The 14,432-nt window shown below is 42.3% G+C and overlaps 1 protein-coding gene and 1 long non-coding RNA gene across 2 annotated transcripts in view; one reads left to right on the top strand and one right to left on the bottom strand.

Annotated features, from left to right (window-relative positions):
- Positions 1 to 136: 136 nt before the first annotated feature.
- On the top strand, positions 137 to 14,122 carry LOC117511249. The gene is made up of 3 exons (XR_004560919.1): positions 137 to 146; positions 2,171 to 2,177; positions 14,053 to 14,122. It is a non-coding gene; the product is annotated as an uncharacterized LOC117511249 (long non-coding RNA).
- LOC117511248 (3-hydroxy-3-methylglutaryl-coenzyme A reductase-like) overlaps positions 1,219 to 14,432 on the bottom strand; it is a 39,899-nt gene continuing 26,685 nt past the window's right edge. The window contains exons 14-20 of the mRNA XM_034171253.1: positions 13,457 to 13,614; positions 13,261 to 13,366; positions 7,915 to 8,085; positions 7,657 to 7,797; positions 7,028 to 7,186; positions 2,846 to 3,000; positions 1,219 to 1,698 (exon numbers count right to left, since the gene is read on the bottom strand). Coding sequence (XP_034027144.1) covers positions 1,644 to 1,698; positions 2,846 to 3,000; positions 7,028 to 7,186; positions 7,657 to 7,797; positions 7,915 to 8,085; positions 13,261 to 13,366; positions 13,457 to 13,614 — 945 coding nt within the window. The 3' untranslated portion in view covers positions 1,219 to 1,643. The remainder of the gene's footprint in view (positions 1,699 to 2,845; positions 3,001 to 7,027; positions 7,187 to 7,656; positions 7,798 to 7,914; positions 8,086 to 13,260; positions 13,367 to 13,456; positions 13,615 to 14,432) is intronic.

Here is a 14,432-nt window from a genome sequence, read left to right as displayed (position 1 = left end):
TACTGAACACATCATTTATATATTTAAAGTGTATCTGGAAAATATTCACAGTACTTCACTTTTTCCACATTTTATTGTGTTCTTATTAAAAAATGGAGTAAATTAATTTTTACAATTTTTTTTACATTATCATTATGGGGTGTTGTGTGAAGAATTTTGAGGAAAAAAATGAATTTCATCCATTTTGGAAAAAGCTGTAACATAACAAAATGTGGAAAAAGTGAAGCACTGTGAATACTTTCCAGATGCACTGTAAATATATAAAATCCTCCATATTAAATTATACCTTATAAAGTTATGCAGTTGTTTTTGCAGTTGTAACTAAAGACTTTTTGAGCACCCAATAATAATTGTTCTCTTTATGTGCACAGTGATTAATCACCTCAAGTTTCAATTCTGAAAAATGTTATGTGGCTAATAAAATCCATTTTGTTCATTATAGGATGTCAATTCATTGGAATAATCCATAAAAACTGTGTTACAAAGGAAGTTACATCATTGCCTCAGTTTATCTGCTGGGTGGCTTATCGGAAGGTTTATTTAATCATAATAATCATCATCATCAAGTATGACGTGAATGTCAATGCTTTCAAAAAAGCTGGATAAACAGAAGGTGAAATGAAAAGCAACAAATGCAAACAAAAGGGAAAAAAAATAAGCTGATCTGGATCACTCAGTTTAAACTGTTGGTTGTTTGCACTAAACATAATTTTTTTTCTTATCATCGGATATATTCATTGAAAAAAACTGATACATAAATTTTTGTAGCTTGAAAATGAACTTTGTTCCCACCCAGATACATTTTTTTAACAAAGTGTGTACTTCTGTCTTCACCACACCTTTTTTTGAAAAATGACATCATTATTCTGCACTAGGAAAAAAATAAACTAAATTATTGGATCAAACTAATAAACTGCTCAAAGTGATATCACAAATGACTTGGGTGGATCCAAATTAACTTCATAAGTAATGTTTCGACCAACAAATTTAATTCATAAGTGTTTTCAAATTAAGCAATTTAAATAAGTTCTCTTTTTTTTCATATTTTTTTTAATTCACAGATTCTTTCTCCTAAAATGTTGATATAATGATTCCGCTAATAGCTTAAGCATTTTTTCTTAATATTCTGAATTTATTCTCATTACCGGACAACTTTTCCACACTAATATCAGGACTTTATTTTGGGGACTACTGGAGTTTGATTGTCGTGACTCCTCTTTTTTTGTGCACACAGACGATAAGCCTGGTTTCTGAAGTACATAGACATCACAGTGTCCATCTCATTCGTGTGTCTGTCCACCTGCAGGTCATCAGGAAGCAGAGCTAGAAATAATTCTATTCTGTTGTGTAAAATTCTTTTGCAGTTGCACACATTCAAATGGGTGTTTGACAGAAAATTAACCATTTTATCCATTTTCCAGCAAAATGCTTCATATTAACTCCAAACGCCCTCCACTTAACTGACAACACTTGTCATTTGTGCAAAAAGCAGGTGAGCTGCAGAAAACAGGTGCAGAAAATAAACAGGACGGTTAGTTTGGAGTGTGCAGATCCGTTCCGTTTCAGTGTTCTGCTGGTCAAAGCAGGATCTTCTTTGAAAGCACTTTGAGGAAATGAAGTTCATGAATGGTTTATGGTCATTCTCAGGTGATTTTGTTGGTGCATGTTTCTGGAATCTGCTGCAGGTTCAGTTTGGACCTGCAGACACAGCAGATGGATGATTTACTATAAAACCTCAAAACTCCATTTACTGTGTAATTTTGACTTTTTATCTTTTGTACAGGACATATGTACATATATGAGAGTCACACTGATCTATCCCATCATGCCCAGCACTGGTGTACTCTGATGCACCCTGCTCAGCGTGCCGCTCTCGTTGGACCGACATCTCTGCTATTTTGGAACTGTGGGATAGCTCCCGTCCACAGATTGAGCTCACTGATCTACTTCGCCTGACCCAGTTTCTGGATGTTTGCAAAATGGCGCTGAATTTGCTGACATGAGACGTTGCTGCTGGATGAGTGTGAGTATTGACTTACGATCATTTAGGTGTAAAAACACGAGATACACAAGTTCACAGGAATACATCACAATTATCTGTGAACTACATTTTGTGCAGGATTTCATCAAGCACATCAACCGCGGGTGCGTACTAACACAGAATACCCAGAAACTGGGTAGTTATTTGGCCAAAACGAGAGCGTCCACTTTTAGCTTGCCATAAGCTAAGCTAGTGGTGCTCGAGAGAGTATGACTCTGATGCTCCAGATCAGGGGTGGGCAACTTGATCCAGAAAGGGCCAAGAGGGTGCAGGTTTTGTTTGCAGCCACTGATTCTGCCAGGTGATTTCACTGATTAACTGATTCCATCTGCTCAAACTGATATTAATCAAACAAATGAGAAACTTTGTCTTGCATATGTAATATTGCACAGACACACTGCCACCTGCTGGATTGTTAGTTCAAGAGCCAAGTTATGGTCAGTGCAGTCTGTCTGCCTCCTGAACAAGCTGTGTGCGCGTTGCTCCGCCAAGCAAACAAGCTAGCAACTGCGGGGAGAAACATGATGCCGACTACATGGCAAATTCTAGACAAAGATATACAACAGAACGTGAAACTTAAACAGGAAGTAAATAATAGATAGAATGTGTGAGTGGAGACAGTGTTCCACAGTGTTCTGAGACCTGTGTTCTGAAAGACATCATGAGTTGTTCTGAATCAGGCCTCTTTACATCATCAACTTCAACTGCTGAAGCTAAAACTTTCATTAAATGTTGTTTGAAGGGAGTCAAACAGAAAGGAGCGAAGGATGACACACAATTTTGTAAACAGTTCCAGGCTGTTACCTGTTGTGAGTCATGTGGCTCTTCACCAGATGACCAGCTGCCAGAGCCGCCATGAGTGACAGTTCTCCAGCCAGAACGGTGGCACATACTATCCTCGCCAACTGCCGGGCATTTTCCCCGGGACAGTCCTGACGGGCTCCCTGCACACCCAGCATCTGGACACACAAACACACCTTAAAGGATACAGCTACTCCTCTCTGAATACAAATTATTAAAGACAGTGTATGTAAATACAAATAAGCAATGATTTTTTTTTTTGGGGGGGGGGGGGGCTTTCTAGTAATGTGGTGAGCTTTGGGTCATCCTGGTTCAGATGACTTGGTCTTCCCTGCATGCTACATTTACCATCACAACTTTTTTTACATCCGCCAAATGAAAGAAAAGGGAAAGGGTTATGTGACCATTGTGGTCTCTGTGTGTGTTTTCTATCTGTGGGCAGGATAAAAGTGTTGGATGTATGTCAGGAAAAGTTTGTGGAGAGACAGGTCTGCCAGGTTGGCTAGAAGACAAGTGGAGATGCCTCAGATTTTTTCCCTCTTTTATCACTTTCTTTAAAGGTAGTATGACAGATTTTTCTGACACTACATGAAATACATGCAAAGGAGTCAGGATGTAAACAAACCTCCCCCCTTGGCCACTCCTCCTCAATCGTTCCTCCACACTGAGCAGAATGATCAGCATTTGGAGCTTTTTAAGAAGTCTAAAGACCCTATCACACATCGCAAGAATGTGCAGGAAGCAGGCTGATGCGGCAAAAATAGCTGTAATACGAACACTCTGTACACCACGATGTCTGCTTGGATTATCACATGGGATTTATTTATGCTGTGGTTGTTTGCAGCACACAGCAGGCAGGTGAGAAACTTTTCACTACAGGCTGTGGTCACTGGCTCCTGTCCGCCCTGCAGTATGAAATGCTCCTGGTTCCGTGCCGGAGGTTCATTTTTAATAATATTGTCGTGCTGGCGATACAGTTCCTCATTACACCTCCTACAGAGTTAGATGGTGATCAAATAATAATATGTATATTACAGTGGTGAGATCCGTTCAGCTCTGAGCCTCTGACACGTGCAATGACGCATGAATGTGAATGAGACCAGAGAGAGGCGTACCTGCCCATAATGTCTCAGATATGATAGGCACAATATTTCACATTATTTATGTCACCCCCATGAGAAGGACTGGAAATATATCTGTACTGTAAGGTCTATTATGGATATAACAGCCTGTTCAAATCTGCAGCGGCGTGCACTGTGCGACGCACTGACCAGCAGTGGCACACGGTGCTTTCAGTTTGATTGCGCACATTCACTGCACATGATGAATGCGTGCCACATACATGTTATTACATATCAACATTTCCTTTGCCCTCCCTGCCCGGGGTCCAGTGAAAGTGGACATACACGGCACAACATGCCGGCAGACTCTTGTCGTGACCGATCCATCGCAGAGCTCACTCAACCACAACCAGATCATTTCAAATGCTGTTATGACGGCATAAGAATATGTAGATTGCGATCATATGGCGCACAAACTACACATAGGCCGCTGTCAGATGTGCGTCCCATCTCAACAGCGCCAAGAGTGTTTTGAACTGTGCAACACACTCGGGACAGCTGAATGAATGGGACCAACTACACTCAACAAAAATATAAACGCAACACTTTTGGTTTTGCTCCCATTTTGTATGAGATGAACTCAAAGATCTAAAACTTTTTCCACATACACAATATCACCATTTCCCTCAAATATTGTTCACAAACCAGTCTAAATCTGTGATAGTGAGCACTTCTCCTTTGCTGAGATAATCCATCCCACCTCACAGGTGTGCCATATCAAGATGCTGATTAGACACCATGATTAGTGCACAGGTGTGCCTTAGACTGCCCACAATAAAAGGCCACTGTAAAAGGTGCAGTTTTATCACACAGCACAATCCCACAGATGTCGCAAGATTTGAGGGAGCGTGCAATTGGCATGCTGACAGCAGGAATGTCAACCAGAGCTGTTGCTCGTGTATTGAATGTTCATTTCTCTACCATAAGCCGTCTCCAAAAGCGTTTCAGAGAATTTGGCAGTACATCCAACCAGCCTCACAACCGCAGACCACGTGTAACCACACCAGCCCAGGACCTCCACATCCAGCATGTTCACCTCCAAGATCATCTGAGACCAGCCACTCGGACAGCTGCTGAAACAATTGGTTTGCATAACCAAAGAATTTCTGCATTTCTACTGTCAGAAACCGTCTCAGGGAAGCTCATCTGCATGCTCGTCATCCTCATCGGGGTCTCGACCTGACTCCAGTTCGTCGTCGTAACCGACTTGAGTGGGCAAATGCTCACATTCGCTGGCGTTTGGCACGTTGGAGAGGTGTTCTCTTCACGGATGAATCCGGTTCACACTGTTCAGGGCAGATGGCAGACAGCGTGTGTGGCGTCGTGTGGGTGAGCGGTTTTCTGATGTCAATGTTGTGGATCGATTGGCCCATGGTGGCGGTGGGGTTATGGTATGGGCAGGCGTCTGTTATGGACGAAGAACACAGGTGCATTTTATTGATGGCATTTTGAATGCACAGAGATACCGTGACAAGATCCTGAGGCCCATTGTTGTGCCATACATCCAAGAACATCACCTCATGTTGCAGCAGGATAATGCACGGCCCCATGTTGCAAGGATCTGTACACAATTCTTGGAAGCTGAAAATGTCCCAGTTCTTGCATGGCCGGCATACTCACCGGACATGTCACCCATTGAGCATGTTTGGGATGCTCTGGACCGGCGTATACGACAGCGTGTACCAGTTCCTGCACTGCATGAGGCAAATGGTGGTCACACCAGATACTGACTGGTATCCCCCCCAATAAAACAAAACTGCACCTTTCAGAGTGGCCTTTTATTGTGGGCAGTCTAAGGCACACCTGTGCACTAATCATGGTGTCTAATCAGCATCTTGATATGGCACACCTGTGAGGTGGGATGGATTATCTCAGCAAAGGAGAAGTGCTCACTATCACAGATTTAGACTGGTTTGTGAACAATATTTGAGGGAAATGGTGATATTGTGTATGTGGAAAAAGTTTTAGATCTTTGAGTTCATCTCATACAAAATGGGAGCAAAACCAAAAGTGTTGCGTTTATATTTTTGTTGAGTGTATGTAGACTGCTCACAGACTGCCATCTGTAGGTCTTCAGACCGCAACGCAACACTTCCCGACTGTGGCCGGATGTGTCCTTCTGCTGGCATTTGGCCTGAATCGGCACGTGTGATGGGGGTTTAAGCTCTCTATACGGGAAAAGCCAGATGTATGTGGACTCTAGTCCGACCACTTTCTTTCTGACCACATATAAAGGCTAAAAATACCTCTGTATTTTTAGCCTTTAAATGTTAGTTTTGGAAGTATTTCTGGACACATGCTACTGACTGGCATCTTGAAAAAAAAAAAAAAAAATCAACATATGTGGTGAATAGTGAGTACTGCTGTGTGGGGGGCAACCATTTCACAGGGCAGCACAATCATACATAAAACATGCACATGCTGAAATCTTATGCACTAAATGTGCCTGTGTAACTAAATGAAGAATGTAAATGGGGACAGAAAAGCTCAGAGAACAGACACTGATGCATCACTCTCTGGAAATGAAGCCATTATGCCACTAGATTTTACATATAAAGTAGTTGTTTTTGCTGTATTAATGTTTAAAATGTCACTCATAACGGCAGGCTGTATATATATAGTGGACAAACCCCGCGTGACGTCACCCGTAGGTTTTCTATAGAAACTCAGAAGAGCCAATATGAAGCTGCTGTGGACGTCACCATGTTGGTGCTGCCTACTCTGCCTACGTTATGACTAACCCCATATTTGGATGAAGAGGTGGAGTGTGGGTGACACTGTGCATGACCTGGGTGGGACGTATGACGCCTGAATACCTGCCCCCATCATCAAGTTACTGTCAAGCTAATCTTAGCAGTCACAAACTCAAAATTGGAATTAGGAAACTCTGAGAATGGCCTAAATGTGTGTGGGTCACTCACTGTTGCCATTAAAATCAAATCTTCATTTTTTTTATAAACACACTGTCATGTAGCTACTGCCTGTGTCTGAGGTGTAAACATTGTGCACTCATACGCACAATTTTTATATCTTTATGTTTATATCTCTATGTGTGTATCTGTACCTGGAGACAAGCCTGCTGCGGCGGCAGGTTGGTGCCCCCCCCCACAGTACCCAGCTCTATGGACGGCATGGTACAACTGATGTACAGGTCCTCCTTTGTTGGACCTGACGCCTCCAGGAGGGTTATGCAATTACTGCTGCCCACTGACTGGGCTGGATCCTGGAGAGAAAACACACACACACTTTATTTCACATATTACATTATTTACTCATAAAAACAGTATAAGGAGATTTTATAGGAAATTATTTCAGTATTTAATCAAGTTTACTAAAGTATGAATAATTTCCCTATAAATAATATCAAAAAGGAAAAAGAATTGTTCTTATCTGAAAGGGCTGAGATTGAATTAAAATAATAAAATAGAGGCTGAAAGTTCCCAGTCAGTGAGTGAGTCTGTAAAATGTACAGTGAACCTCCTAATTTGGACCATGTTGGCATCTTTTAACATGCACAGTGATCATAATGTAAAATAAAAACATGGAGATCAAGTTGCTTGGGAAGCCTTGTCGCTAATGGCAGGGTAATAGTGGCCACTCAGACTGCTGTTGCTTGTTATTTAATTGCACATTTGACTCTACTTCCTAACAACCCTCTAAGACATACATGTGCAACAAATCACCATGGCGTACCTGTCCACAGGCTATGAAGATCGCTGTCACCAGGTTGGTTGCATGCGCATTAAATCCACCGATGCTGCCAGCCATGGCCGAGCCCACGAGATTCTTACTGATATTCAACTCCACCAGAGCTTCAGTGGTCGTCTTCAAAACCTGCAGGACAGAAAACACATGGGTCCAGTTTGGTGACTGAGGTGGTCAATGTCTGATAGCTAGTGATAACTGTGCCTATTTAACTTTCATTTCACTTAAGAGGTGGATTTTTCTAACCTCTCGGACTACTTTGCCTGGGATGGTGGCCTCACACACAGCAGACTTGCCCCGGCCCTCAATCCAGTTTATGGCAGCTGGCTTCTTGTCTGTGCAGTAGTTTCCACTGATGGCAATGACCTGCAGCTCTGGGAACTGTAGTTGCAGCCGGTGTAGTGCCTGCTCTGTGCCCTGCAGTCACACAAGTTGTTACTCAGCGTGTATGTTTCCACAGGGGCGTGGAAAAGTACACAGTATTTAGGTTAGGTTACTTTTTACATTTAATTAACCACTTTGATCATGAAAAAATTATATTTAGTTGTCTAGTATTTGATCTTAGTGCTTGATACCGTGGATCATCGTGTTTTACTTGAGAGGCTGGAAAATTATTTTGGGATTACTGAAAGTGTCCTTGCTTGGTTGACATCATAACCGTACAGTCGTTCTCATTGTGTTGTGTGTAACACTACCTCTGGCCTTGGTGACATGAAATTTGGGCTTCCACAGGCGTCTATGTTAGGCCCCTTGCTTTTCTCCCTTTATATAGCACCCCTTGGGCATATTCTGTGGCATTCTGGAATTGCCTTTCATTGCTATGCTGATGATACTCAATTGTACATGCCGATAACTGCTGGTAATCTTACCCATATAAAATCCTTAGAAGATTGCCTTGTATCAGTGAGAAGTTGGTTGTCTTGTAACTTCCTACTCTTAAACTCTGATAAGACTGAAATGATGGTTCTTGGTCCAGCCAGACATTTGCATCAATTTGACCAGCTGGCGCTTAATTTGGGTTCATGTGTTATACATCATACGGACAAAGTGAGGAATCTTGGGTTACTTCTTGATGCTACGTTGTCCTTTGACCTCCACATTAGAGATATTATGAGGACTGCCTTCTTCTATCTGCGAAACATAGCGAAGATTCATCCCATCCTGTCTATGGCTTATGGTGAGACCCTGATTCATCTGCTTATCTCTTCTAGATTGGATTATTACAATGCTTTATTTTCTGGTCTGCTGCTGTCCAGCATTAGGGGTCTTCAAATGGTTCAAAATGCTGCTGCCAGACTTTTGACACAAAGTAGAAAGTCTGACCACATTACACCCATTCTGGTGTCCCTTCATTGGTTTCCGGATGCTGCCAGATCAGATTTTAAAGTCCTGTTGCTGGTCTATAAAACTGTTCATGGACTGGCTCCTTCCCACCTGGTGGACTTGGTCAAGCCCTACGTACCGGCACGGCCCTTGCGTTCGCAAGGCGCAGGACTTCTGTGTGTTCCAAGGGTGAATAAAAAGTCTGTGGGGTATGGGGTAATGATCTACCTGCATCTAAGGCAGTCCGACACGGTGGAGACTTTTAAATCAAGATTGAAGACCCACTTTTTTTAGACTGTCATCGTTAATTTATTATGTTTTTATGTTTGCTTTGTAATTTCTTTTTATTTTACTATGTTTTACCTTTTTACTGTGCTCTTTTCAATTTTAATTCACTTTGTGCTGCTATGAATTGTGTGTTGTGTGAAGCGCCTTGACGCGACTCAGAATTGTGGTCAGATATGGAATTGCACTGAGCCATAAAAGACCGCATTTGGGGCAGATATAAAAATACCTCTTTTGCTGTAAATGACATGCTGGGCGACATGTCAGGCCAAATCAAATGGCCAGCGGGCCATGTTTGGTCCAGTGGTCCTTTGATTTGACCCATCATGTGTGGCCCCAAGTTGGGTGGCCCTGCTTTAATAAATTCCTCCTTGTCTACCAGCTGTGCCTTTTACAGACCTCTTTGCCGAGTTTCTGTGATTGTTGATGTGCTTCAGTTTCCTTGGAACCATTTTTTGGGGGGTGAAACTGCCATCTAGTGGGCCCAGAAAAAAAAAAACATCCAATTCTTCACGAGGCCTCATTTTGCCATGATTACATGTAACTAAAGAATTTTATGCAAAGTCTGTCTAGGTGCATTTTGTTATACATTTGTCAAGATTAAGTGAAATTTCCATTTTTCATTATAAAGGTGGATAAAAGAACTGTTTTTCAACTTGATTTTCCAAAACATCTTTAATGAAATCAAGAAGGTGTCTTTCCTTTGAAATGTGTTTTGCAAAAAGAAACATATGGATGTTTTATTTATTTATTTTTGCTGCAGTCTGCACATTAATAAAATACTGCAAGGAGATTATAGAGAAGTCTTTTAATTATACTGCAATTTCATTTTAGATTTCAAATGTTACTTTTGTACAAAATGCACTCACTTTATTAGGCACACCTTGCTAGTACTGTGTTGGACCCCTTTTGCCTTCAGGACCACCTTAATTCTTCATGGCATAGATTCAACAAGGTGTTGGATCTCTTTATTGGCTTCCTGTTAATTCTAGAATAGAATTTAAAATTCTTCTTCTTACTTATAAGGTTTTGAATAATCAGGTCCCATCTTATCTTAGGGACCTCGTAGTACCATATCACCCCAATAGAGCGCTTCGCTCTCAGACTGCAGGCTTACTTGTAGTTCCTAGGGTTTGTAAGAGTAGAATGGGAGGCAGAGCCTTCAGCTTTCAGGCTCCTCTCCTGTGGAACCAGCTCCCAATTCAGATCAGGGAGACAGACACCCTCTCTACTTTTAAGATTAGGCTTAAAACTTTCCTTTTTGCTAAAGCTTATAGTTAGGGCTGGATCAGGTGACCCTGAACCATCCCTTAGTTATGCTGCTATAGACGTAGACTGCTGGGGGGTTCCCATGATGCACTGTTTCTTTCTCTTTTTGCTCTGTATGCACCACTCTGCATTTAATCATTAGTGATCGATCTCTGCTCACCTCCACAGCATGTCTTTTTCCTGGTTCTCTCCCTCAGCCCCAACCAGTCCCAGCAGAAGACTGCCCCTCCCTGAGCCTGGTTCTGCTGGAGGTTTCTTCCTGTTAAAAGGGAGTTTTTCCTTCCCACTGTAGCCAAGTGCTTGCTCACAGGGGGTCGTTTTGACCGTTGGGGTTTTACATAATTATTGTATGGCCTTGCCTTACAATATAAAGCGCCTTGGGGCAACTGTTTGTTGTGATTTGGCGCTATATAAAAAAATTGATTGAAATTGAATTGATTGATTGGAAACATTCCTCAAACATGTTCGTCCATATTGACATGTTTACATCACGCAGTCGCCCATTCAACCAGTCTGCCCATTCTCCTCTGACATCAACAAAGCATTTTCATCCACACAAATGTCGCTCACTGGATGGCTTCTCTTTTTTGGACCACTCTCTGTAAACCCTAGAGATGGTTGTGCATGAAAATTCCAGTAGATCAGCAGTTTCTAAAATAGTCAGACCAGCCCATCTGGCACCAACAACCATACCACGTTCAAAGTCACTTAAATCCCCTTTCTTCCATATTCTGGTGCTCAGTCTGAACTTCAGCAAGTCATTTTCACCACGTCTAGATGCCTAAATGCATTGAGTTGCTGCCATGTGACTAACTGATTAGCTATTTGTGTTGACAAGCAACTGCCCAAGTGTACCTAATAAAGTGGCCAGTGAGTGTACAATGTAATGAACTTTGGCCGGTGACCCTTCACCCAAATTCATTTTGGGCCCTGCACAGGAAAGAATTTGAGCCCCCCTCCATTAGAGGAATCTCACAAGTGACACTTTGTCTGTCCAGCTGAGACATTCCTCCAAAGCTACACCTTGTGCACCTCTGATGTCATGACAAGTCGGTGATAAATGACTCTGCAGTGCTGACCGGCTGTGTACAAAGCTAATCCTCCTCTGAGGCCAGGGTTGTTGTGCCTGCTCCTTCATGCAGCAGTGAACCACCAAATCGCAGTGAGATTACAAATACAGCTTGCAGGATATCTGTAGTATCAGGGAAGAACTTCTTCTGGTGGGATAATCTTTGCTTCTGTTTGGAAAACACATATCCGTAGTTTGTCTTCAGACCGATTAAGTCAACTACTGACTTCATCCTGGTTCTGCTGGTGCAAACATGAACACCAGCAGAGGTTCTTTGCAGAACTATGCTGATTTTTATTTATTTAAACCATTTGACTTGCATTCTTGGTCTGCATTCTACAGCATTCTCAGACGATGCAGGATCCCAAACTAAGTTGCTGAGTGTCACAGCTGACTGGGATGAAGGCAGTGTGAGCATCACGTAGAATGGAGGCAGAGTGTCTGACCTTTTCCTTGTGAATTCTGAGGTCTATCAGAACTCTGTTCTGGTCCCTTGCGCAGACTGGATGTTGAGTGAGGTCATTAACTCTTTCCTGACTTTGGTCGCTGAGACTTCATGACCTTATTTTATGCCTAGTCCATTCAAGCACTGAACAGAGTGAGAAAAGGTTCAGTGAACCTGATTTTACAGATGATGGTACAGTTGTTGTAGAATCAATAGATGTCTTGGATCAGCACTGAAGAGGTTGCGTGAAGAGTCCCAGTATCTTGTTTTATAATCATCTTGGATTAAGAAGAACTATGCTTTCAAGGATTTCCTGGACTTTGTCATCAATAGTGTGTCGGTTTGCAGTAAGTGTGTCAAACTTGTTGAGAGACTAATTTATCTCAGCAGGGACATTCATGTCTAGAGACATCTGGGAAGAGATCATGAAGACAGTGGTGTATAGTGATATGTTACCGTTACAGGGGTATACTGGTCTAAGTCTTCAGAGTCCAGGTGCTTCTGGTCTTTACTGTAAGGTTATGCAACCTGACTGCTAACCAGAAGATGACATCTGGATGTCTTTAGTACCTGTTCCTTGGTTACCACTCAAAGAACTTTGAGTCAAATGTGTGAATACACAGACATAAAGTTAACATGAACTTCCATAAATGCCTTTAAAGTGAGTAAGTAAGTAAGTTCCTTTGGCTTCCGTCTTGTTTTCACCCGGGGTCACCACAGCAGATCAGAGGTAGATCTGTATGTTGATTTGGCACAGGTTTTACACTGGATGCCCTTTCTGACACAACTCCACATTATATGGAGAATGGATAGGGGCGGGTTTGAACCAGGAACCACTTAACTACTTGGTTAAGTGCGCTTGTTTGGGCAAGGGTGCAAACCCAAGGTGAAAAACCGTGACCTCCGGTCACTCAGATGGCACCACATCAAGAACTGTGATTCATCAATACTTGATATAACCACAATGAAGATCTGCTTCCCTTCAAATCTATAAAACAATGAAAATATTTTGTTGCTCTACACTTTGTACATGCACCTGAGATATATGGAAAGAAGGTAGCTAAACCTTAGAAATTTGTCAATATACACTACCAGTCAGCCCTCTGTGGTTGCCAAAGGAACCTGGAACTGCTTTCCATCCAAATGAAGTGGTCCAGCCACGCCCACTGGTACTGGTACTCACAAACATTAAAATAATCACCTTTGAGATCATGTTCATCCCCATCGCATCTCCTGTCTTGGAACGGAAGCGAATATACAGATTTCTACCAGCCAGGCCAACCAGCAGCTTCTGAAGTCGAGCAAACCTGTAAATAGCAAACACACAAAACCAATCTAACACCCACACTGGCCACTGTTCTGTTATTACAGCGGTGGTGAGACACTTCATGCATTACCTGCTTGTTTTGTCAAAGGCCTCTTTGATGGTCTGGAATCCTTCTGCACTCTCCAGCCAGGCTTTGACTTCAGCAGCTTGCAGTGCAGAGGAAAGCCTTACCACAGGTCCGCGTGTCATGCCGTCAGCCAGGATTGAACTCATGGCACCGCCTCCCAGCTGCAATAAATCACAGGCAAAGCAGAGACTCATGTTGACTATTGCAATAAAAACGTGATGCCACTTTAATAAGATTGCTTTCAGCGGCTGTGAAGGCACACTAGAGAGAAGGTGTGATTCAGTACTGCCATGGCTCACGTTTTGGCATTTAGGTCTGCTCTCTGCCTTCATTCTGCTTCTAATATTTCTGGTATGTTATTATCATTTCTCCATGTTCTCTGGTTAATTCTGCACTGTGTTAACATTCCTTCCGTGCAGCTTAACGTCTTGTCCCTGCACTTCCACATTTGAATTGTTTGGTTCTTGATAACAGTCGTAAGGTTGTTACCTGATAGACCTGTCTTTGAATCTCACTCATGCTAACTGTCTGTGTCCTTGGACAAGACATTTTATCTACACTGTCTCAGCCCACCCAGCTCTAACTGGTACTGGTCTCAGCTTGATGCTATGGAATTTGGAGATAAGCACCAGCACCAATGGGCCTCAGGGCCTATAGAGGACTCACTTTGATTTTAGACATTTTTTGGTTCCTATTTTGGCCCACCATTCCTCACCTTCCACCATCCATCTGGTTCAATCTTGCTTTGTCCTGTTTACTGTTTTGGGATATTGGGAGCAATCCTTTGAAACAGATGTTCTGCAATCTGCGGATTCTGACAATTCTTTCCTGTACTGTTAAATTAAGTATCTGTACTGTAAATTTAATAGCTCCGCCTCTGTATCATGGCCCATCCCCGAATTAAATGATATCCATTCCAGGCCAGGCTCTCTCATTTTTTGTGAAAATAACTTAACAAAATAATGTTTCAATGACTGTC

The sequence above is a fragment of the Thalassophryne amazonica genome, chromosome 5, assembly GCF_902500255.1.
Source record: "Thalassophryne amazonica chromosome 5, fThaAma1.1, whole genome shotgun sequence".
NCBI lineage: Eukaryota > Metazoa > Chordata > Actinopteri > Batrachoidiformes > Batrachoididae > Thalassophryne > Thalassophryne amazonica.
Note: the sequence above shows the minus strand (reverse complement) of the source record. Positions and strands in the feature narration are given on the sequence as shown.